The following is a 24,898-nucleotide window of genomic DNA, read 5'->3' as shown; positions in this document are numbered from 1 at the left end:
TCATACAGATAAGAGCAATACATTTTTCTGCCATCTCAGTCATCTCTCTTCACAGACACATAAATAAAACACCCTGAATCTCAGTGAATACTTACCTCACATACATAAAAAATATATGTATAGAAAGTTTGAGAAATTCGACTTTTAAATAAACTAATTCACATCACAATACAATATTTTCTGTTTATGTAATCCATATGACATACAAGACATTAATATGAATATATAAATATATATTGATATTCTAGATATTTTTGTGCTACAAAGTAACTGTAATGTATTGAGATTATTACAGAAAAACCAAACAAACAATTAAATGTTCGCTGCTGAGATGTGCCATACATTTCCTATCTCTAGGTAATGTAATCTATCCTGCTTGGTTCACAATTTGAGGTAGGTTTTTTCTTTTTTTTTTAACTCCTTGAGCCTGGTTCGGTTCACTAGATACAAATGTACTCGTAATCAAAGTTATTACCTACAACAGATCATTCAAACATTGTAAAGTTTTATATAGGTTGCATTTAGAGACCTGTCTAGAAGCAAAACAACTAATTCTGTGTCTAGACTCGTCCCCTTCCTCATTAAACAAAATGCTTAATGCTGGAAAAGCACCAGCATTTATCCTGCTGTTGTTGCATTTCTCGTAGTTAAGTTTTTTTCCATATGCACTGCATGTTTTTTTGCTAACACAAATTATTTGGCTGTGCTGTGAGCTTACAGACTTTTTTCTTACCCCAAAGCAAGAGGGAGTGTGAAGGTGCCTTTGGGTGAGTCTACAAAATGGCTGACAGAAGGCCCACCCACACACTTCAGTCTGGAAGGCAGTTGCTAAGGCCATGCCTTAAAACATGTTCTAACTTTTTATTATGTTGTGAATAAAGGTTATTTGCATATGTTAAAAACATGTATAAATTATAAATAAGACACCCAGTTAGACAACACAAAAGATATAAAAAACTATGAGGAAATCTTGTCAAAATGAGAGTGTTTGGCAGTATTTTTTAATGACTGATGATAGGGGCAAACTTATGTTAGGAAAAAGTCCAATCTTTCAAAGTTGAAAAAAAATTTCACTGGGGAGATGGGGGAGTGTAAAAACGAAACGTGTTCATTTGTTAGTAAGTCAGTGTGGGGGTGGAGTGGCAGGAAACTCCAAGCTGCAACCAGAGATTTCTGTGTTACGACTAGAACATTAGCGTGGAACGCCTGGAATTTCCTGCTTGTGTAAAGCACATGTGCTATTTTGGATGAATTCATCCTTATAGTTCTTCAGTATATGTAACAGACAGCAACACATCCAAACACATTTTTCTGGATATTCTGGAAATGTTCTGAGCAAATATGATTGAAATGTACAAACGTTTAAATATATATGTGTGTGTGTGTGTGTGTGTGTGTGTGTGTGTGTGTGTGTGTGTGTGTGTGTGTGTGTGTGTGTGTGTGTGTGTTAGGAAGAAAGAGAGAGAGTGAGTGAGACAGAGAGGGCAAGAAAAAAGAGAGAGAGAGAAAGGGAGAAAGGGAGAGAGAGTTTCTGGGTGTTGGCAACACAGGCTTTAAATAATAATTGATTCTTTTTATTGTTACTTCTTTTTTTCACTCAGTGGTTAGCGGCATTCACTATTTCTTGCTGGCAATACCGACAGTTTACACCTATCTGTTTGTGAGTGGCTGTACAGTATTTTACTTAATATTTTACTTGTAATTTTTTTTTCATTATTTCGCTTTTTTGACTGTGCATTTCCTTTAAAGTTGCTAGCTTATAAATGAATGACTTCATTGATCAATAACTGAGCTCAATAAACATTTACTGGTTTAAAGCCTGTTCTGTTTTAAAATTGGTAGTACATGTACTACTGAACATTCAAAACAGTTCAATTAAATGAAAATACGTTCAACAAACAAACTACCTACTGTTCATGATAACTGAATATAATTATTAATCTTACATAAAATAAATAAATAAAGAATGCATTTCATTGTTTGTATAAAAACAACAGCTGTATTAAATGGTCTCCATTATGGAATAATTTCTGATATTCTAAAGTCAGACTTTTTAAGGAATGCTAGGGATCTGGAGTTGGTAAACCCATATGGAAATGTTTATGATGACTTCAATGTGTCCCTCCCTGTGTCTCTTCAGTGAAGCACCACCCTTTTAGAGCCTTGAGCCTAGCAACCAGGGGTCAAAGTTCAGGAAATCTGAACGAGCTATCGAAAGACCACAGCCGTCTGTAACAGTGCTTCTGATGAGGTGGCCCCTGAGTGGAGCACCTGGAACTTAAATAAACACCCCAAACACTATAACACATAAATTTAAAGAGTCCTTAGGCACCAAATGTTTTATAATACGATGAAAAGGCCTTGGATAAAAGAGGTTCTAGAGTTCCATGCACACAAAAGAAGAGAGGCATTTGCTGTAGGTGAGATAGCGAGCCTGAACACATTACAATAACCAGTTAGTCCACTTTTCATGAACAACAACATGCCCCTATCCCTCTAGCACAATATACGTGTTTTTTCTCTAGGCAACATCTGGGTTTATAAGGCATGCATTTACGTATGCTCTTACAGTTTTTCATTTCCTTCCAAACCTTTTCCTGGTCTCTTCTAAATATATTCAGAATTTAGGAATAATTGAATGACCTAAATGACTCTGTGCTATGAAAGCAGAAAACCTAAATTTTAAACATAATGCTTTCAACTTTGTACAAAGGATCTAAAATAATTTTGCTTTAATACATATATAAACACTTCCTGCCAAGTTTCCTCCTATCTTTTCATGACAAAAGATCTGAATTTTAGGCAAATTGCTCAGCCAAGCAGCTCTTGTTGACTGGCAACATCTAACCCCGTCCTTTTGTGTGTTTCCATAGATTTGTATGGTATGCTTTGATGCTTGATTCCCTTTTTTTCAAGGGTCTATACAACTTTAAGAGTCACTCCCACAACAGCAGAGAGGCTGAACTAGGCTGCTGGACTACGTGAAAAGCCTCAATGAGGCTGTTTAAATTACACTACTCAGTTCTAAGCAGCCAGCTTGTCAGCTAGTGTGCTTCTTTGGTCAATGGGTTCTGTCAAGGGTGACGCTGAAACCCAGACGAGTGGTTCCTAATTTCCTTAATTTTAGCGACATAGTTTGAAATATTTTTATTGCTGCAAAGCATAAAATAAAGAAATATCTATTACAGATTTCATTACAATATACTATCAAACTAATCAGCCTATTAGGGCCAGTTTTACATATTAGAGTAAATGTGGCGAATAGTCCTAAATCTCTTTCTTGACTGATGGCCTCAGCCATGTGGTCTGCTGGTGCAACAGCATCTCTACTGCAGACAGGAAGAGACTGGACAAGATGATCAGGAAGGCCAGCTCAGTCTTGGGGATTCCCCTGGACACTGTACAGGAGGTGGGAGAAAGGATATTGGTAGCTAAACTATCATCATTGCTGGAGAACGACTCTGACCCACTGTGTGAAACAGTTGCACCACTAACAGCTCCTTCAGTGACAGACTGCTACACATTTCTGTTTGTGAATCTCTGAAATTGTTTTATTTTATTTAAATATATAAAAGTTCATAAATTGTTAGTTTCACAATTTTATTTTGGTTGTAGGAACACATGTTCATGGTCATCCAAGAGAAATAAATACAGCAAATAATGAGCAAGTACTGCAACCTTGTGGTGACTTGAGGAACATAATAATAATAATAATAATAATAATAATAATAATAATAATAATAATAATAATAATAATAATAATAGTATAATAATAATAATAATAATAATAATAATAATAATAATAATAATAATATGATATTGCCAAGTACTTTTTTAATAAGAGAAGGCTTTTCACATATGTATAATTTATTATGTACAATTCAAATTGAACTATAGAAGATAATGCATTTGAGACTTCAAATGTGTTCAGCATAGTTCCCTTGGATCCTTGTATTGGTGTCTCATTGCAAGGATCATGGCAAGCTCCGATCCTGAGCTCTGGTAACTATTTCTATGTCCATGAGCTCCCAACATATCCTTTTCCTCATATTAACTTAATCTCTCCTTCACCCACCTTCCATCACTTATATTCTTGTTCATGTGTGGTTATCTTTTCATGTAGTGGCAGCACAATGTATAAAATTAAAGCATTGTTATTGGCGGCAAAAAAAAGAAAAGATTGAGTAAATGACAGTAATTATTTGTTAAAAAAACAAAATAAAACAAACAAACTCTGAGCACCATTATAACAAAAGGTTAAGAATATACTGTCACAACAAAGTTGACAAGAAAAGCATGCCCAGAAAAGCTCACAGACCAGGCAAGGAGGACATTATCCAAGATTCCAAAAACACACAAAAAATAAGATGATTATGTATATTTCCGCAGGGAATATTTATAGACAAGAAAAAATTACATTGCTTGTACAATGATTGTATTGTATTCCCAAAGTGGGGTGAATAGTTATGAGATTTTCTATGATTTCTTAACTATTGTTAACTTTTGTTACTATTGTATCTTAACTATGTTAAAACAAAACAACGAACAATGTAATTTACCCCTTCAAAGTGGCACAGGGATTGTTGTGTCAAATGGTACACCGAGACACTAAAGCTATAATCACTTTAGTCAGCAATCAGTGATCTAGATAACAAATATTTAGCATAATTTCCATACTAATTTGTTAGTAAATAATTTTTTTTTTACAGAATTAGTGAAATTATACCCCTGCAATATATTGTAAAGTGCATAAATTTAAGAAAAGGTGCAAATCAGCCACAAAGACCAAGTCACCTAGGGGGTCACCAAATGTTGAGGTGCATGGTGTGTAAAAGTGTAAAATGGTGGTGGTGGGTTTTTTTTCTACCATTTTAAATGCTTCGAATACTCTTTTAAACTGATACAATGCTGCAACGCAATGTTTGTTTTTCAAAGCATTAAAACTATTAAGGCATACAGTACATGAAAAATACCCTATTTCCATTTAAAATAAAAAAGTTTTAATAAAGTTACCAAACTGTGTTGTTACAAATATAAATGGAGAACATCTTGTATTAGCATAAAACATACAAATGTTTGGCACATAACAAAATTTGCTGCCTACATTATTATGTGGAAAGTACAGTATATGAAAAGCAGTGGTGTGCTTATTGTGTATTTGTGTTTGACAGGAAACTAAAGGGTGCATGCTGAGTAAGAACGGGTGCTTGAGGATGGATTGGACTGTAGTTAATGTCAACAGTCTCCTACACTGACTCAGGAATACAGTTCGTTTCTGATCATCACCACTGTACCCCGCAGCATCGTTATATCGTTTATCTGCTATAAATGGACACTCGGTGCAACCCAGATGAGGATGGGTTCCGTCTTGAGTCTGGTTCCTCTCAAGGTTTCTTTCTTATGCCATCTCGTGGAGTTTTTCCTTGCCACAGTCGCCACCGGCTTGCTTATCAGGGACAAACTTACTCATAAAGAACATATTCACTCTTAATCACCACATTATCTGTGTAAAGCTGCTTTGAGACAATGTTCATTGTTAAAAGCGCTATACAAATAAAAATGTATTGAATTGAATTGAATTTAATAGATGGTTTTATTTACAGACACTGAGTGGCTGGTCTGGCTAATTTAATGTTACAAATAAATGTTTTATTACAATTTATAGAAAACAAGGTAATCATGATGATTATGTGGCATTTTTTCATATACAAATAAAATCAAAACTTGCAAATCCTGCAAAAGAACTTTGGCAACATAGCATGTACCCCAGAAATAATCAAGGAGGGGCAAAAAACTAAAATCAAAAGATTCATGCCCATCCACTATCCGTTTACAGCCCCATGTATATTTTATGACAGATACATATCCCCCTAGCGACTTTAATCTGTTCATGTACTATATGCATTTTTGCTTTGCAACACCAACCAATGCTGTGTACCTCAGAATAATTTTTTATTTTAACCCTCCTGTCTTCACCCTCCTGCCATCAGGGAAGCGGTTCCGAAGCATTTGGGCCATCACATCCAGACTGTGTAACAGTTTCTTCCCTCAAGCCATCAGGCTTCTTAACAAAGAACTGAAATGAACTCACACACACACACACACACACACACACACACACACACACACACACACACACACACACACACACACACACACACACACACACACAAATGTGTGACTGATCTTTACGACCCGGACTCAACACACACTCGTACTGACTTTGCACACCTATGACTTCAGGACCACTCATATTACATCACTTCATGACCATAAACTCTTTACATGTCGTTTTTTTCCTGGATTGCTGCTATTTGCTCTTTTGCACAATATTTTGTTTACATTTTTGCTACTGTTCACTGCCTCGTTACAACACGTTTACTAGTGGAGCTATTTTGGGTTCTGTGTATTGTCTTGCACTGTCTTGTGTTGTCTTTGCACTGTTTGCACCAGGTTGCACACATGCACTTTATGTGGCAAGGACACTTACTAGTCCTTAGCCCTGTGTTTTTCTGTTTCTGTGATTGTTGTTTTATGTTGTTTTATGCAGCATCAGGGTTCTGGGGGAAGGTTGTTTCATTTCACTGTGTACTGCATCAGCTATATATGGTTGAAATGACAATAAAAAGCTTCTTGACTTGACTTATGTTCATCCTCAGGTACAGCAATGATGTTCTTGGGCGAATTTGACCCATGTCTATGCATGTTTAATTATTCAAAAGTGTCAAAACAAAAAACGTTGTTTATATGCCATAATTAACTCCATTACTAACCATTTCAATCAATATTTAATGCAATGGTATTCTTTACCACACACAGATCAAGGCTCAATGAGGATAATTCACTGATTTCTTTTACTTGACATTAATGTATTTTATTTTTATTTAACAATTAGCATTTAACATTTGTTTACAGGGTTATGCTGATAAATTAACACAAACAAAACCTTTTCTAATCAGGGTCAAATTAACCTATTGACTTAAAATCAAGACAAATGGGTCATGAGGATTTGTATTGAAAGTGAACTTTATTTAAGCACTGTTTTTGAACCAGAAATGAACAAAATAACAAAACAACTAAATAAGAGCTTTGCAATATGTGTGTTGTGTGTGTGTCTTCACTGTTGGGAACTAGAAAATATAAAATGAATAGGTGGAAATGAACAAGGTGCAGGTGTGTGCATCTACACAGCACATGAGGGACATGTTATCATAGTGTGCTTGCAGACCTTTTTCCCCCCAAGCAGCAACCTAGAAAGATGAGGACACTGATTACTGAGTTTGTTTTTTGCTGATCCCAAGACAGACTGACAAACAGACATATGGACACACACACACACACGCACATGCACACGCGCACACACACACACACACACACACACACACACACACACACACACACACACACACACCTCACGTACTGGTGTACTCTGTGAAGTCCTCTCCTGGATCTTCTTCACTGTAGCTGCAGCAGCTGGGGTCCTTTGCATGTGCTGCTCCAATTGAATATTTAGTACCACAAGCGCCTTCCACAGCTCCTTAAATAAGATGTGCCTCTTTCACAGATTTGGCGCATTCCACTGTAGGACCCTGTGCCTTTTTTAAGTTGTCCATAACCCCTTTAGTGGCATTATTGTCTAGGCTCATACTTAGTTTCTGGTCCACTTTTGTGCTGATTTCAGCATTTTTGTGCAAAGTTCTCATGAATGCAAAATTTCCCCTTTTTGGTCCAGTAAGACACTAGTGCTGTGGTGCTGCTGGCAACCATGGAAGACTGAGGTGCCCTGTTCTTATTTACCAGAAGTTCAGCTCTCTTCTTTCGGACCGTTCCAACTTTCTCTGTATAAGATCCTAACCCAAGTTGTATCTTCTGAAAAAAAATTGTCACAGTTTACGTTGTGCCCATGAGACCAAGTGCCATGTCCAGCACGACCCTCATACACAGATTTTTCTCTTGGACTCCCTCCAACCAGCTTTCCAACATACATATTTAATGCATAGCTATTGTTTGCATCACACCATTTAGCTGTTTTTGAAGCATATATTGCCTAAATGGACAGGAACCTCTAAATGCCACTAACCTTTCATCAACTGTGACATTATGGCCTGGATTATAGAGTAGTGGTCGCTATCATAATCACAAATAAATTCTAGAGCTTTTTGAGCTGTAACCTGTTTACCTCTGCTGCTCATTTTGTTAAGCTCTGACAGAGTATATCATATGCAGCTGCAGAGTGTAATGTTTGTAGGATTCTCATGCGGAGAATCTTTATGTTTTGCTCAATCAAAAGTCACAACAACCTGCATTCTCGCAATTTAAAACAAGAATTAGGGTTGCACAAGCCAGTGCACTCTTAGTGCCAGTCTCAAGCCCGGATAAATAGGGAGGGTTGCGTTAGGAAGGGCATCCAGCGTAAAACATGTGCCAAATCAAATATGCGGATCACAAAATAGAAATTCATACCGGATCGGTCGAGGCCCAGGTTACCAACGACCGCCAGAGGTATCGTTAGCCAACAGGGTACCAGTGGATATCAGGCCACTGTTGGCTGAAGGAGAAGAAGAGGGGAAAGACGTCTACAGAGATAGCAGGGAAAGGAGAAGTGTAGGAGAGTGGAGGTTAGGGTTGGTACTTTAAATAAAGGTACTATGACTGGTAAAGGGAGAGAGATAGCTGATATAATGGAGAGGAGAAAGGTACATATGTGTGGATGGAAAGAGAAATGATGTAGGGGTGATCCTAATGAAGAGTACTGTAAGTGTGTAGTGGAGTGGAAAAGAGTTTCTGAGAGGGTGATAAACGTGAAACTGGTAGTTGAAGGGGTGATGATAAATGTCATCAGTGCTTATGCTCCACAAGTGGGTTGTGAGATGGAGGAGAAGAAAAAATTCTGGAATAAGTAAGATGAAGTGGTAGAAGGTGTACCTAGGAATGAACGATTGGTGATTGGGGCAGATGTAAATGGGCATGTAGGTGAAGGGAACAGAGGAGATGAGAAGATGATGGGTAGGTAAGGCCTTAAGGAGAGGAATGTGGAAGGGCAGATGGTGGTAGATTTTGCTAAAAGTATGGAAATGGCAGTTGTGAATACTTATTTTAAGAAGGAGGAGCACAGGGTGACGCATAAGAGTGGAGGAAGGTGCACTGAGTTCTATGTAGGAGATGGAACCTGAAAGAGATTGGAGACTGTAAAGCAATGTAGCTAGACAGCATCGGATGGTGGTCTGTAGGATGATTGAGTCAGACAGGGGCTCGATAGTGGTGAAGAGGTGCTGGATGATTGGGCAACTACTGCAGAAGTGATAAGGGAGACATCTAGAAAGGTACTTTCTACCTGGAAATAGAATCTGGAAATAGAAAGAAAGACAAAGAGATGTGGTGGTGAAAGAAGGAAGTGCAGGAAAGCATAAGGAGAAAGAGGTTGGCAAAACAGAGTTGGGATCGACAGTGTGATGAGTAAAGTAAGCATGTGTACAAGGAGATGCGGCAGCAGGTAAAGAGGGATGTAGAGAAAGCCAAGGAAAAGGCAGGTGAGGAGCTGTATGAGAAGTTGGACACCAAGGAAGGAGAAAAGGATTTATACCGATTGGCCCGGTAGTGAGGAGAGTGCGTTGAAAAGATGGATGGAGTATTTTGAGCAGCTGATGAATGAAGAAAGTGAGAGAAAGATAAGATTGGATGGTGTGGAAATGGTGAAGCAGGAAGTGGATAGGATTAGTAAGGAAGAAGTGCGAGCAGCAATTAAAAAAAAAAAAAAAAAAGAGTATGAAGAGTGGAAAGTCAGTTGGACCAGATGACATGGAGATGTTTAGTTGAGATGGCAGTGGAGTTCTTAACAAGATTGTTTAACAGGATTCTGGAAGGTGAGAGGATGCCTGAGGAATGGAGAAGAAGTGTGCTGGTACCAATCTTTAATAACAAGGAAGATGTGCATACCTGCAGTAACTACAGGGGAATTAAGTTGATTGGTCACACCATGAGGTTATGGGAAACAGCAGTAGAAACCAGGCTGAGAGAAGAGGTGACCATCTGTTAACAACAGTATGGTTTCATGCCGAGGAAGAGCACCACGAATGCATCATTTGCTTTGAGAATGTTAAGGGAGTTGTATAGAGAAGGTCAGAAGGATTTGCATTGTGTGTTTGTGGATTTAGAGAAAGCGTACGACAGGGTGCTGAAAGAGAAGTTGTTGTATTGTATGAGGAAGTCAGGTGTGTCAGAGAAGCATATGAGGGTGGTGCAGGACATGTATGAGGACAGTGTGACAGCAGTAAAGTGTGCGGTAGGAATGAGAGACTGGTTCAAGGTAGGGGTTGGATTGCATCAAGGATCGGCTCTGAGCCCTTTGCTGTTTGCAGTGGTGATGGAGATGTTGACGGACAAGGTCAGATAGGAGTCTCCATGGACTATGATGTTTGCAGATGATATTGTTATTTATGGTGAGAGTAAGGAGCAGGTTGAGAAGGACCTGTAGAGGTGGAGGTACGCACTGGAGAGAAGGGGAATAAAAGTCAGAAGGAGTAAGTCAGTGGTGCAGTTGCAGGGAGAAAAGGTGGAGACAGTGAAGGGATCTGGGATCAACAGTGAAAAGTAATGCAGAGTGTGTTAGAGAAGTGAAGAAAAGAGTGCAGGCAGGGTGGAGTGGGTGGAGAAGAGTGGCAGGAGTGATTTGTGATAGAAGGGTATCTTCAAGAGTGAAAGGGAAAGTTTATAGGACTGCGGTGAGACCTGCGATGTATGGTTTAGAGACAGTGGCAATGAGTAAAAGACAGGAGGTGCAGCTGGAGGTAGCAGAGCTGAAGATTTGAGGTTTTTGTTTAGACTGACAACGATGGACAGGATTAGAAATTAGTTTATTAGAGGGACAGCATGGACCTTTTGGAGACAAGGTGAGGGAAGCGTGATTGAGATGGTTTGGACATGTGTAAAGAAGGGACATGGGGTATATCAGTAGGAGAATGCTGAGCATGGAGCAGCCAGAAAGGAGGTAAAGAGGAAGGCAAGGGAAGAGGTTTATGGATGTGGTGAGGGAAGACATGCAGGTAGTTGGGTTGAAAGAGGCAGATGTAGAGGACAGGGGGTATGGAGACAGATGATCTGCTGTGGCGACCCCTAAAGGGAGAAGCTGAAAGAAGAAGAGGAAGAAGAAGCAGAAGAAGATGCTGATTACACTAATTAAAGCCAAGCAGAAGAGGTTTCATACCAAAAAAGATACTTGTAACTTTTTATTCAGTTATTACCATTTTTTTATTCTAACACGACAACAGGAGGGTTAAGTGTACATCATTTCAGCCATGTGGGACATATTTTTAGGTATGTACAGGTAATACTCCATGTAGCCAGACAGATCTTCTATAGTGATGTCATCCACATAAACGCGCGCCTGTTCGGAGCAGGAGCGTGTTGAGCTCGATGCTGATGATCTGGGCAGCTTCCTTTCACACTCTGAAATGACATCACGCAGGCCAGTGAATGAGTAGACCTCCATACCTTCCCAGTTGGTGGTATGCTCTTGGAGCTGGCACAGGGATTTAAAGTCAGCTGCTGTAGGTTTAGCATCCTCTAAAGAAGTGTTGGTCCTTTTGTCCTTTCCCTCTGCCACCCTTAGGCAATGAGAGTAGCTCACTTTGTTCAGAGGGGAAATCTTGCCATCCAAAGTAATACTGGAGTCATAACCTGTGGAGCCAAAGGTAGGCGAATGGGCACCAGAGGACAAAAGCTCTTTCTTCGCTGGAACAAGAAGGGAGGTGCTGGTGTCCTCCAGCTCTGTGGGACTCTTGTGTTTCAACTGCATTGAAGACCTACAGTAGGTAAATATGGGTGGGTGCAGAATGGGAGACTTGGACCGTCTCCGTCTCTGGGTTCTCGATAAGCCCCTGGAGGACTTTCGGCTGCATCTGTATTTATGGGTGAAAAATAATCAAATGAATGTGATGCTCAGTAAAACACAACTGAGTTAAACTGTATGTCACAAGTCATTTTGATATGTATAAACTATTTTAACAAAGTACAACAGACAGAAGCATCAATTTACTAACTAATTATTAATAAAAAAATCAAACCTAGAATTTTAGAAGGTTTGTTTGGAGAGCCAAAAAAGCAAACACTGAGCACATGGCATTATGCAAATAGTTAGAGAGACAGACAGACACAGCTGTATGTAAAAACTGGGGGGAAAAAAAAAGAAAGGGACAGCGGGTATCTTACCCATGCCAGTTGTCTTTAGGAGAAATAATTTTGGGTTTTGTTCCCTCTGTGCTGACTCGGGTTCCGGCTCTCGATGCCAAAGACTCACTCACATGTGCTGCAGCCACAGAACTAAAAAAAAAAAAAGATACCAACACACACACACACACACACACACACACACACACACACACACACACACACACACACACACACACACACACACACACACACACACACACACACACACACACCCTGGTCACCACAATTTCTCCAAATCAAACAGTAAAGCCACAATTTTCCAATTATCTTTTTTTTTGTCTATTATTATTGCTTTTGAAAAACATTTGTTTATCTTGCCAACAGTTTGATCTACCATGTCTGACTTCCCCTCACATTTTGGTTAAGCTAAGTCTGGGAAAATTTTGAATTTTTATTCTCTATAAAATGCATAGTCTCTGCTTATTCTGCTAAATTATTACTTAGACATTCAGTGTATAACATGCATTGTAGCCATTGGTGCTGAAAGACCTGACCAGTGGTTTATTATAGACCTTTTTACCATGATTCCACCTACAATACATTTTCAACTAAAGTGACATTAATAAAATACCTTTCAGCATCAACACGCAGCTTTTTGAAGGCAGTCTGTAGTGTTTCGTCCTCACACTCTTTCTCTCGTGTCTTTACAGTGTCCATGGTGGTGCCTTGCAGGGCCTCAGAACTGGGGAACAAAACAACAGCTACATTTACTGGCTGGTAAAAACTAATGATAGCTTAAATTGTAGGAGATGATCACAGGTCTCCCTACTTCTGAAGAAACCTTAAAGCTGGGTAGAATCTGTTCTGGCAAACACAGAAACAGACATTTGCTTTCCAATACAAAGATTTGTTAATCATTACGCTCGCAGTGCACCCAAGTTCACATCCTGAATTACAACAACACACAATTCAGGATCCTGCCTGCTTTATTATTGATCAAAATCTTCTAAATACCGTAAATGTAAACAAACAAACAAAAGATTTAAATAGATATGTGAAGTTGACTAAACCAACAAACCCAACCATATGTGAGCACTTATTTATGGAAAGCTGCATTCAATGTCCTTGTGCAAATCAATTCAAAGACCCTGTCCATATTGTATGCTACTGCTGAGATGAAACTCACAAACTCACTTATTTCATTACACACAATTTATCAAATTGAAAAATGCCACTGCCCTCTGCAAGCTTTCTATAGTATTGTCTATATTATAAACAATAGTATTGTCTATTTCTAGAATACGCCATTTAAAAAGGTTGATCTTCTGAAACCATTTCGTATTTGATTAAAATTGTGTTTTCAGACATTTTTGTGGTACAAAGTCAAAATCTTTAGCTGTTTACCAGAGGTTTTTTTTATTTAACCTAGTAGTTCTTGCTGCTGAGACATATTGTTACGTAAAACTATCCACAATTATCTTTATTTTAATTAAAGCCCAAGGCCTAATTAAAGGGTCTGGTGTTATTTGTTTAATAAGTGTGCATCCCAAGTCACAGATGAACATCAGCACGGTGAGCAAAAACTGTATATCATCATGTGGTGTAGTTTAATGAAGTGCTATGGTGTAAACTGTTTGTAACTTCTGGACAGTCGCACTGGATCTGTTCTGATGTGACTCGCGAGTATCAGGTAGCGTAATCAGCTCTTTCACGATATATATAGTGATGGATTTTAATATAACAGTGTGAACTGTTTATCTTTTTTTTTTTTTTTTTAACTGTTGTATATAGTTATAAGCAGAACATCTAATCCTTTTTTTTTTATTCAATAAATCAAAACAATCATCCAATTCATTAATTATCAAAATAATCGTTAGTTGCAGCCCAACTGTCTTCATTTCACACAAAACATTTATTTTATAATTATGCCCAAAAAGTAGACCATATTATCATCATACCATATTAAATATAATAAACCAACATAATATTTTTACATTTTTAGTGTAGCATTTATTTTGGCATGGAAAATAAATCTTTTCAAAACCTCTTGACAATGAATTTGCATGGGCCATGGCTTCCTCAGTAGCATCAAACTAAAATGCTAACAAATAAAATTGTTCAAGAACAACTAATATATTTGGCGTTAGTCAAAATCACTTCAGTTTGTTTGTTTGTTTATTTATTACGTTTTAACGCCATGTTAGCATCAAGGCACAGCCATCAAATCCACAACATTTAAATTACTATATAAAACATTTCAACTTTACATGAGACAAAAATCTCAAAACTCATTTAGGTGATACATTATGACAACCATGTTTTTGAATTAAAGTGTTGTCTAGCCGTATGGTAAAAATTACAATCCAAGATGTGTTTTATACTTAAAGGAACCTAAGATGAAAGACATAAAGGAGGAGCTTCACCCATCAGTAGAAATCTATCCATGTGTAAGTTCTGAGTGGCCGAGTCGGCACTTAGTGTGGACAATTAGTCATACCTCCATTAGAAACTATAATATACACCTTTTAGTACTAGGGCTTATTTTATACAATTTACTATTTGTATATACGTCTTATTCCTTCTGCCATGTGTTTATGATGTATTAGTGAATTAATTATCTAAAGGTCAGTAGGTGGTATTTCACACTCATTAACTGTCATACCAAAATCACTGCAGCCACCACAACTCTACCATACGCATATTTAAACATAATGTTCAATTTGGCTGGTTCATCCTGAGTACAGTACATTTGTATGTAAATAGTAATGCTGGTTCACAGACATACAACGAAGTATAAGCAACAAGATATATTAGAATATTAAGGGTAGGTAAAAGATCACAATAAGAGAGACTAAGATTATTAATTAGATAAATATATAAAACTTATTGTGTACTGTTTAGAATAGTGCAGTCAGGTGGAAATTAAAATGCATTAACGAGGTGAAACGTTGCATAATAATATACTAATAATATACAATTATAATGTTTCGATCTACATGATTGTATATACAAATGGGAAATTAACTATACATAAGGTGCACCAGCAAGTTGTAAAATGTATTTATTATAAAAAGAAAATGAAAGTAAATTATTTTTTCAGTACCATCAGGTGAACAACCCAAGAGACTGTAGATTAAATGTAGATTCCAAAAGCGACTTCAATCTGCTGGGCACAGACCTGAACACCAAGCATGTGGCTGGTATATATTAGGTTACGATTTAACGAGTTACAGTTTGAAAGTCACATCTTTCATATATTACATAAGCCATCGATGTGTCTTACATTTTCTAACAAGTAAATTCGGAAACATGCTAGCATAGCTAGTTAGCCAATGTTCACACCAGTCAGATATTCAGGAGTTTATCCAAATTTATTTGTAGAAAAATATGATACTCACATTTCATGGACTCCGCCCTTGATAATTCAACCGCAGCCTTCGGTGTTATCAATGCAAAAATAATTACAAAAATATATATATTTTGCAGCTAATGCTAACTAGCAAACTAGCTCATAGTCTTAGAGATTATTGTATCCAATCAGCTGTCAACAATGTATTCGTAAATTTTACCAGAAACGGGTATATAATAAACATCAAAATCTATTTGCTAAACTTTGAACAAACGCAGCATCAGTTTCTAGAATGTTTTCCAAACCTCTTGTTTACACACGAACTACACGGCGTGACTCTGCAAGAGCGCACAAAGGTCTGACGTAGAACACACACAGATTCGTCACAACAAGAATACGTCACTGATACTTTTGTAGGGCTGCCTGCAGTCAGTAGAGCTTAGTAAGATCCACTAGGGGGCGATATGAATGGATATGAATGAAACCAAAATGCTTATAAGAAAATTGTTCAGGATCAGTGGAAACAGGATGCACCTGTGCTCAAAAAGTGTCATAGCAAAGGCTGTAAACCAGCAGGTTGTAATATTTAATTAAAAAATCGCTAAATTAAAGAACATGATCATTTCATTGTCATCAAGGTGAACAATCTAAGAGACTGTACATTAAATGTAGATATCAAATCTCAACTAATCAAATCTTAAATCTAGGCAGCTATGTCAATCTACTGGGCACAGACCTGAACACCCAGGCATGTGGCTGGAATATATTGGGTTACGATTTAACGAGTTATTCTTTAGGTAGGACCATTTTGAAAGTCTTATCTTTCACATTTTACATCAGCCACCGACGTGTCTAACATTTTCTAATAAGTAAATTAGAAAACACGCGGTTTAATTTGTGGAAACACATAATACTCACATTTTAAGAACTCTGGTCTTGATAACTTAACCGCAGTCTTCGCTGTTATCAACGCTAAAATATTTACAAATATATTTTAGCAGCTAATGAGATTACTGTATTCAATTAGTTTGTCATCAATATAATGATAAATGCTACCAGAAACTGGTATATAATAAACAAAAGGTTTCTCCGCACAATCTTTTTGCTAAACTTTGAACAAACGCAGCATCACTCTCTGAACTGTTCTCCAAAACTGTAGTTTTGACAGACTGTGTGCGCGACTATGTTGCCAAGTAACGAACGTGCGTGCAGCGTGATCACGTCATTAACCCGGTAAACTAAATCTATTTCTGATTGGCATTAAGAACGTTTTATATACACACTCCATGAAACAGGGAAGAAGTTGGTGGTTGATGGCGGATGTTTGTGGTTTTTACTTTTCGTAAATTTTCTACTTGACGCGCATGAGCAAAGCATCGCAAAGTCTCCGTGGGTTATGATCATCTCATGAGTCCTCCGGTCCAAGTCGTTCGTTATTTTATCAGATGACTCCTATATACGCTACACAGTGAAATATATCAATCTTGCCATTATTGTTACAATAATTATGGGAGTTACATGGCAAAAGAACTAACGATACGGACCAGAAGCTATGAGAGGTAAGTGACTCAGTTGTTGGACTAATGGTCAAAGTTCGTGTATGTATGTATGTATGTGTTGGTGGATCTGCTTATTAAAAATTTAACATTTTATATTATTTCTAATATAAAGAACGAAATGAACTTCTTCTTCTTTCGGCTTCCCCCATTAGGGGTCGCCACAGTGGATCATCCTTCTCCACACCTCTACATCTACCACTTTCAAACCAACTACCTGCATGTCTTCCCTCACCACAAACATAAACCTCCTCCTTGACCTTCCTCTTTACCTCCTTTCTGGCGGCTCCATGCTCAGCATTCTCCTACCGATATACCTCTCCTATTGCATCACATTGTTAATGCCAAGTGTAAACGCAGCCTAAAATAAACGCTATCCACCTACAAGTAGAAAGAAAGAAATCCATATCGCCTCCTGGTGGAGATCCATATGCTCTACTGACAGCAGGCAGCCATATAAAAAATATCAGTGACGTATTCTTGAGATGTGGGTTTTACGTCAGACCTTTGTGCGCTCTTGCAGAGTCACGCCGTGTAGTTCGTGTGTAAACGAGAGGTTTGGAGAACAATCTAGAAACTGATGCTGTGTTTCTTCGAAGTTTAGCAAATAGATGCGGATAAACATGTTGTTTATTATATACCCGTTTCTGGTAACATTTACGATTGCATTGTTGACAGCTGATTGGATACAATAATCTCTAAAACTATGAGCTATTTTGCTAGTTAGCATTAGCTGCAAAATATTTTTTTGTAATTATTTTTGCATTGATAACACCGAAGGCTGCGGTTGAATTATCAAGGGTGAAGTCCATGAAATGTGAGTATCATATTTTTATACAGATGAATTTGGATAAACTCCCGAGTATCTGACTGGTGTGAACATTGGCTAACTAGCTATGCTAGCATGTTCCCGAATCTACTTGTTAGAAAATGTAAGACACATCGATGGCTTATGTAAAATATGAAAGATGTGACTTTCAAACTGTTCCTACCTAAAAATAACTCGTTAAATCGTAACCTAATATATACCAGCCACATGCCTGGTGTTCAGGTCTGTGCCCAGCAGATTGAAGTCGCTTTTGGAATCTACATTTAATCTACAGTCTCTTGGGTTGTTCACCTGATGGTACTGAAAAAATAATTTACTTTCATTTTCTCTTTATAATAAATACATTTTACAACTTGCTGGTGCACCTTATGTATAGTTAATTTCCCATCTGTATATACAATCATGGAGATCGAAATATTATCATTGTATATTATTATGCAACGTTTCACCTCGTTAATGCATTTAATTTCCACCTGACTGCACTATTCTAAACAGTACACAATAAGTTTTATTTAATTAATAATCCTACCGTCTTGCTTATTGTGATCTTTTACTTCAACCTACCCTTAATATTTGTATACATCTTGTTGCTTATACTTTGTTGTATGTCTGTGAATCGGCAGTATGGTCTGTCTGTCTGTCTGTCTGTCTGTCTGTATGCATACAAGGCTTTTAACACTTCCAAACATGTAGTAACCAGCCAAGTGTAAGCAATTATTGGTTCCTAATCAAAAAAGACAGCAACTAATAAAAGTCGTGCAGGAAAACAAATGTAAGGGTTTAGGGAAATAAAGAAACCTGGTTGCGTGTGTGTGGCCACTTTTGTAGTGGGGTAAAGGCAAATCTACTGTACTTAGGATAAACTAGCCAAATTGCACATTATGGTTAGACATGCGTATGGTAGAGTTGTGATCGCTGAAGTACTAAACGGTGTCCATTATAGTTTTTAATGGAGGTATGACCAAGTTGTCCACACTAAGTGCCCACTCGGCCACTCAGAACTTACACATGGGTTTCTACTGATGGATGAAGCTCCTCCTTTATGTCTTTTATCTCGGGTTTCTTTGAGTATAAAAAAACATCACCTAAATGAGTTTTGAGATTTTTGTCTCATGTAAATCTGAAATGTTTTATATAGTAATTTAAATGTTCTGGATTTGATGGCTGTGTCGGCCATGTATATAGCCTTGATGCTAACATGGCGTTAAAACTTAATAAACAAACAAACAAACTGAAGTGATTTTGACTTACGCCAAATAGATTAGTTGTTCCTGAACAATTGTCTTGATGCTATCAAGAAAATTGTTCAGGAACAACTAATCTATTTGGCCATTTCTTTTCCATGCCAAAATAAATTCTACCCCCCAAAAAAGGTTAAAAATGTAAAAATATTATGTTGGTTTATTATACAAACCCGATTCCAAAAAAGTTGGGACATTGTACAAATTGTGAATAAAAACAGAATCCAATGATGTGGAAGTTTCAAATTTCAATATTTTATTCAGAATACAACATAGATGACATATCATGTTTAAACTGAGAAAATGTTTCATTTTAAGGGAAAAATAAGTTGATTTTAAATTTCATTACATCTCAAAAAAGTTGGGACAAGGCCATGTTTACCACTGTGTGGCATCCCCTCTTCTTTTTATAACAGTCTGCAAACGTCTGGGGACTGAGGAGACAAGTTGCTCAGGTTTAGGAATAGGAATGTTGTCCCATTCTTGTCTAATACAGGCTTCTAGTTGCTCAACTGTCTTAGATCTTTGTCGCATCTTCCTCTTTATGATGCGCCAAATGTTTTCTATGGGTGAAAAATCTGGACTGCAGGCTGGTAAATTCAGTGACCGGATCCTTCTTCTACACAGAGCATGATTAATATTTGTTAAATTAATGATATTTTTGCTTTTACACTTTGGTTGTTGGAACCTTTTCATGTTAGAATTTTAACCAATGCCACATTATGCATTGCTGCAGGTTGAAATGTTGTTTAATTTGATGGGTTAAAATATCACACATTAGTACCAGATATTGTAATCTGATAAAAAGTCAATCATGTCACTCTGGTCAAGAATCAAATAATAAAGCAGGCAGGATCCTGAATTGTGTGTTGTTGTAATTCAGGATGTGAACTTGGGTGCACTGCGAGTGAAATGATTAACAAATCATTGTATTGGAAAGCAAATGTCTGTTTCTGTGTTTGCCGGAAAAAATTCTACGCAGCTTTAAAGTTTCTTCAGAAGTAGGGAGACCTGTGATCGATATAAATCTTTACCAGCCAGTAAATGTAGCTGTTATTTTGTTCCCCAGTTCTGAGGCCCTGCAAGGCACCACCATGGACACTGTAAAGACACGAGAGAAAGAGTGTGAGGACGAAACACTACAGACTGCCTTCAAAAAGCTGCGTGTTGATGCTGAAAGGTATTTTATTAGTCACTTTTGTTGAAAATGTATTGTAGGTGGAATCATGGTAAAAAGGTCTATAATAAACCACTGGGCAGGTCTTTCAGCACCAATGGCTACAATGCATTTATACACTGAATGTCTAAGTAATAATTTAATAAGCAGAGACTATGCATTTTATAGAGAATAAAAATTCAGACTCAGCTTAACCAAAATGAGAGGAGGTCAGACATGGTAGAGTTTAACAGAACTGTGCCAAAACCAGCAATCTAAATGTTGGCAAGATAAACGAATGTTTTTCAAAAAGCAATAATAATAGACTAAAAAAAAAAAAGATTGAAAAATTGTGGCTTTACTGTTTGATTTGGAGAAATGGTGGTGGAAAAGATTTATTTATTTGTGTGTGTGTGTGTGTGTTTGTGTGTGTGTGTGTGTGTGTGTGTGTGTGTGTGTGTGTGTGTGTGTGTTGGTAACCTTTTTTAGTTCTGTGGCTGCAGCACATGTGAGTGAGTCTTTGGCATCAAGAGCCGGAACCCGAGTCAGCACAGAGGGAACAAAACCCAAAATTATTTCTCCTAAAGACAACTGGCATGGGTAAGATACTTGCTGTCTTTTTCTTTTTTTCTTTTCCCAGTTTTTACATACAGCTGTGTCTGTCTGTCTCTCTAACTATTTGCATAATGCCATGTGCTCAGTGTTTGCTTTTTTGGCTCTCCAAACAAACTTTCCAAAATTCTAGGTTTGATTTTTGATTAATAAGTTAGTAAATTGATGCTTCTGTCTGTTGTACTTTGTTAAAATAGTTTATACATATCAAAATGACTTGTGACATACAGTTTAACTCAGTTGTGTTTTACTGAGCATCACATTCATTTGATTATTTTTCACCCCCAAATACAGATGCAGCCGAAAGTCCTCCAGGGGCTTATCGAGAACCCAGAGACGGAGACGGTCCAAGTCTCCCATTCTGCACCCACCCATATTTACCTACTGTAGGTCTACAATGCAGTTGAAACACAAGAGTCCCACAGAGCTGGAGGACACCAGCACCTCCCTTCTTGTTCCAGCGAAGAAAGAGCTTTTGTCCTCTGGTGCCCATTCGCCTACCTTTGGCTCCACATGTTATGACTCCAGTATTACTTTGGATAGCAAGATTTCCCCTCTGAACAAAGTGCCACCCTTAGGGAATGAGAGTAGCTCAGAGGAAAAGGACAAAAGGACCAACACTTGTTTAGAGGATGCTAAACCTACAGCAGCTGACTTTAAATCCCTGTGCCAGCTCCAAGAGCATAGCGTGTGCCAGTGCACCAACTGGGAAGGTATGGAGGTCTACTCATTCACTGGCCTGCGCGATGTCATTTCAGAGTGTGAAAGGAAGCTGCCTAGATCATCAGCATCGAGCTCAACACGCTCTTGCTCCGAACAGGCACGTGCTTATGTGGATGACATCACTATAGAAGATCTGTCTGGCTACATGGAGTATTACCTGTACATACCTAAAAATATGTCACACATGGCTGAAATGATGTACACTTAACCCTCCTGTTATGTTGTCGTGTTAGAATAAAAAAAACAAAGTTACATGTATCTTTATCGGTATGTAACGTCTTCTGCCTGGCTTTAATTAGTGTAATCAGCATACAAAATGAAAATGATTCATTTATTATATTTGCCTGTGGAAGTGGAATAAGTGGAAGCTAAAAGGGGTCAGAAGTGTCAAATATTTGTTTCTGCATATACAACGGAGTCATCACATGCCAAGGACAGCTGTGTGGACAATGAGGGAGTTCCAGAGGACTTCACCTAGTACAACCAGTGTTTTAGGTAGGTGTTTGTGTGTGTGTCTCTGATTACTAGGTCTTTTTGCTGATCCCAAGACATAGTCTTCTCCATTCTAGGTTTCTGCTGGGGAAAAAAGAAGAGGAAAGAGGTGCCAGGTCTGCAAGCCATCTGATGATGTCAAAACGAGCGTAACCTGTGTGAATTGTGCCAAATTAATTTGCACAAAGCACTATGCTGACATGTGCTGTGTAGATGCACACACATTCTTCGTCTTGCCACCACGGATCATCTGTCTCAATACCCCCATGTCCTCTAAATCTGCCTCTTTCAAACCAATTCTGATTTGTGATCCGCATATTTGATTTGGCACAAGTTTTACGTTGGACGCCCTACCTAACGCAACCCTCCACATTTATTCAGGTTTGGGACCAGCACTTAGGAAACTGGCTTGTGCAACCCTAATGGCTGGGTTGCACCTTGTTCATTTCCACCTATTCATTTCTGGTTCCCAACATTGCAGTGTTTACAAGTTACTTGTGTACTGTAAGGACTCAAAGATGCACATAAACACACAAATTGCTAATCTCTCTTTTTGTTGTTTTGTTATTTGTTTTATTTCTGGACAAAAAACAGTGCATAAATAAAGTTTACTTTCAATTCAAATCCTCATGACTCATTTGTGTAAAATCTAAGTCCACAGGCCAATTTGACCCTGAACAGAAGAGGTTTTCTCATGTTTATTTATCAGCATAACCCTATAATAAAGAATTTCAAAATGTAAAATAGTAAAAAAAAATGTACATTTAAAGAAAGCTTTAACATTCCATTTGTTTATGTAAAATGAGTTAGTTGTCCTCCTTGAGCCATGATCTGTAGAGGTAAAGAAAACCATTGCATTAAATATGGATTGAAATGGTTAATAATAGAGCTAATAATCGGAGATAAACAATTGGACAATTTTGGATAATTAAACATGCCCCTGGGTCAAACACTCGGGAACATCATTGCTGTACTGGAGAAATTAACATTAAGTAGAGTTTAACCTATCTGGGCTCAAGCGGTAAGTTTAAAAAAAATAAATAAATAAATAAATAAAAAAAAAGGAATTTTAATTGTGAAGCAACCTACAGTAAAATTACATTTTTCTGACCTTATTACTAAGCCATATTATATTTTGGATTCCAATTAAAAGGATGTGCAATATGTGTAAGAAATATTATGCTAATAATACCTGTCCAAAGTTCAACTCAGATATGGCTTTGATATATTTAAAATGGTTGAATGAGTAGTTCTTTAAAAAGTAAAAGTGCTGTATGTTGAAGGGAAGAGGCAAGAATTCTCTCATTTATGTCTATTATTCATTAAAAATAGTTGGGATTGAGCCAAGGCAAAACTCACAACTTTTATTCATTAAGTGTTTAAGATCACACATCATGCAGTTATTTATTTATTAATTTTTTTCAGTTAAAATAATTTCATTTGGAAGTTGGCCTTTTATACAGTATGAATTATCAAGAAAGCCCCAAAATGCAGTTCGGTTCACTATCAAGGATAAAGTCTAGCACAAACTTTGGCATCAATACCTCTCAATGCGTGCAAATTGAGGCTCACAAAGCACACATTCTATTCACTTGTTTACTATTACACAATTTACTAGCTAGTTCCAAATAGCATTCCAGGCCATATTTTGTAAACAGAAGGCTGTAAAGCTAAGTCTTATATTGTCAATGTAATATGTGGGCCAGACAATATTATACGTGTTGGTATACTTCCATAAATCATTGTTAGCAGGATAGCACATTAAATGGAGTTAGGAGACACATGGAACATCTTAGCTGACATTTAATTATGATTTATTCTGTGATTGTCAATACATTACAGTTACTTTGTAGTACAATAATTGTATTTACTTTAATTTATATTAGTTAATATTAATGTCCTGTAGATAATATGCAGTAACAGAACTGTGGAAATGCCTACTTTGGTTTTAATTATAACAAATTTATGGGTACAAAATAATTTATAATTGATGTAATGTATGCTACCTACCAAACGTTTGTGTTTGTGTGTTGATTTGTAACCCTAACTTTTTGTCTACTCCACCACCCAGAATACACATAGTGTTAAGATCTTTTTTTTTAATACTTGAACTGACAATAATATAATCTTCTTCTTCTTCTTTCGGCTGCTCCCATTAGGGGTCGCCACAGCGGATCATCCGTCTCCATACCACCCTGTCCTCTATATCTGCCTCTTTTACACCAACTACCTGCATGTCTTCCCTCACCACATCCATGAACCTCCTCCTTGGCCTTCCTCTTTTCCTCCTACCTGGTGGCTCCATCTTCAGCATTTTTCTACCAATATAATTCATGTCCCTTCTCTGCACATGTCCAAACCATCTCAATCTCGCCTCCCTCACCTTGTCACCAAAACATCCTACATGTGCTGTCCCTCTAATAAACTCATTTCTAATCTTGTCCATCCTCGTCACTCCCAATGAAAACCTTAACATCTTCAGCTCTGCTACCTCCAGCTCCACCTCCTGTCTTTTACTCAATGCCACTGTCTCTAATCCATACAACATCGCAGGTCTCACCACAGTCCTATAAACTTTCCCTTTCATTCTTGCAGATACTCTTCTATCACAAATCACTCCTGTCACTCTTCTCCACCCACTCCACCCTGCCTGCACTCTTTTCTTTACTTCCCTAACACACTCTCCATTACTTTGCACTGTTGACCCCAGGTACCTGAACTCCTCCACCTTCTCCACCTCTTCTCCCTGCAACCGCATCACTCCACTGCCCT

At 37.7% G+C, this 24,898-nt stretch overlaps 2 protein-coding genes across 10 annotated transcripts in view; one reads left to right on the top strand and one right to left on the bottom strand.

Annotated features, from left to right (window-relative positions):
* LOC310722064 (oxidative stress-responsive serine-rich protein 1-like) overlaps positions 1 to 17,491 on the bottom strand; it is a 190,834-nt gene extending 173,343 nt beyond the window's left edge. The window contains exons 1-5 of one of the 4 annotated variants that reach the window (XR_014532293.1): positions 15,567 to 15,984; positions 12,800 to 12,910; positions 12,208 to 12,318; positions 7,421 to 11,897; positions 6,853 to 7,250 (exon numbers count right to left, since the gene is read on the bottom strand). Coding sequence is in view for 2 of the 4 variants with exons in the window: in XM_083534335.1 (XP_083390461.1) it covers positions 11,273 to 11,897; positions 12,208 to 12,318; positions 12,800 to 12,910; positions 17,346 to 17,374 (876 nt within the window). In the remaining 2 variants the exon portion in view is untranslated. Of the gene's footprint in view, positions 1 to 6,852; positions 7,251 to 7,420; positions 11,898 to 12,207; positions 12,319 to 12,799; positions 12,911 to 15,271; positions 15,381 to 15,566; positions 15,985 to 17,345 lie in introns of those variants that run through there. The other 3 variants (XR_014532292.1, XM_083534335.1, XM_083534336.1) reach the window with 3 other exon arrangements.
* oser1 (oxidative stress responsive serine-rich 1) lies at positions 16,892 to 22,750 on the top strand. Of its 6 annotated transcripts, none has more exons than XR_014532250.1 (5): positions 16,892 to 17,076; positions 20,213 to 20,323; positions 20,789 to 20,899; positions 21,206 to 22,122; positions 22,183 to 22,750. XR_014532250.1 is itself a non-coding variant. In XM_083534312.1 (4 exons), exons 1-4 carry the CDS (start codon positions 17,036 to 17,038, stop codon positions 21,840 to 21,842), a joined length of 900 nt encoding a protein of 299 aa, XP_083390438.1. In that variant the 5' UTR covers positions 16,892 to 17,035; the 3' UTR covers positions 21,843 to 22,750. The 6 variants fall into 6 exon arrangements, 3 of the variants coding, with proteins under 3 accessions (XP_083390438.1, XP_083390439.1, XP_083390440.1); XR_014532251.1 differs by having other exon boundaries at positions 21,206 to 22,129; positions 22,204 to 22,750; XR_014532252.1 differs by lacking the exon at positions 16,892 to 17,076 and adding an exon at positions 17,560 to 17,890 and having other exon boundaries at positions 21,206 to 22,129; positions 22,204 to 22,750.
* The last annotated feature ends 2,148 nt before the right edge of the window (positions 22,751 to 24,898 follow it).

This window comes from Silurus aristotelis (genome assembly GCF_946808225.1).
Source record: "Silurus aristotelis genome assembly, chromosome: 2".
NCBI classification, from domain to species: Eukaryota; Metazoa; Chordata; class Actinopteri; order Siluriformes; family Siluridae; genus Silurus; species Silurus aristotelis.
The sequence above is the reverse complement of the archived record's forward strand: the minus strand, read 5'-3'. Positions and strand labels throughout refer to the sequence as shown.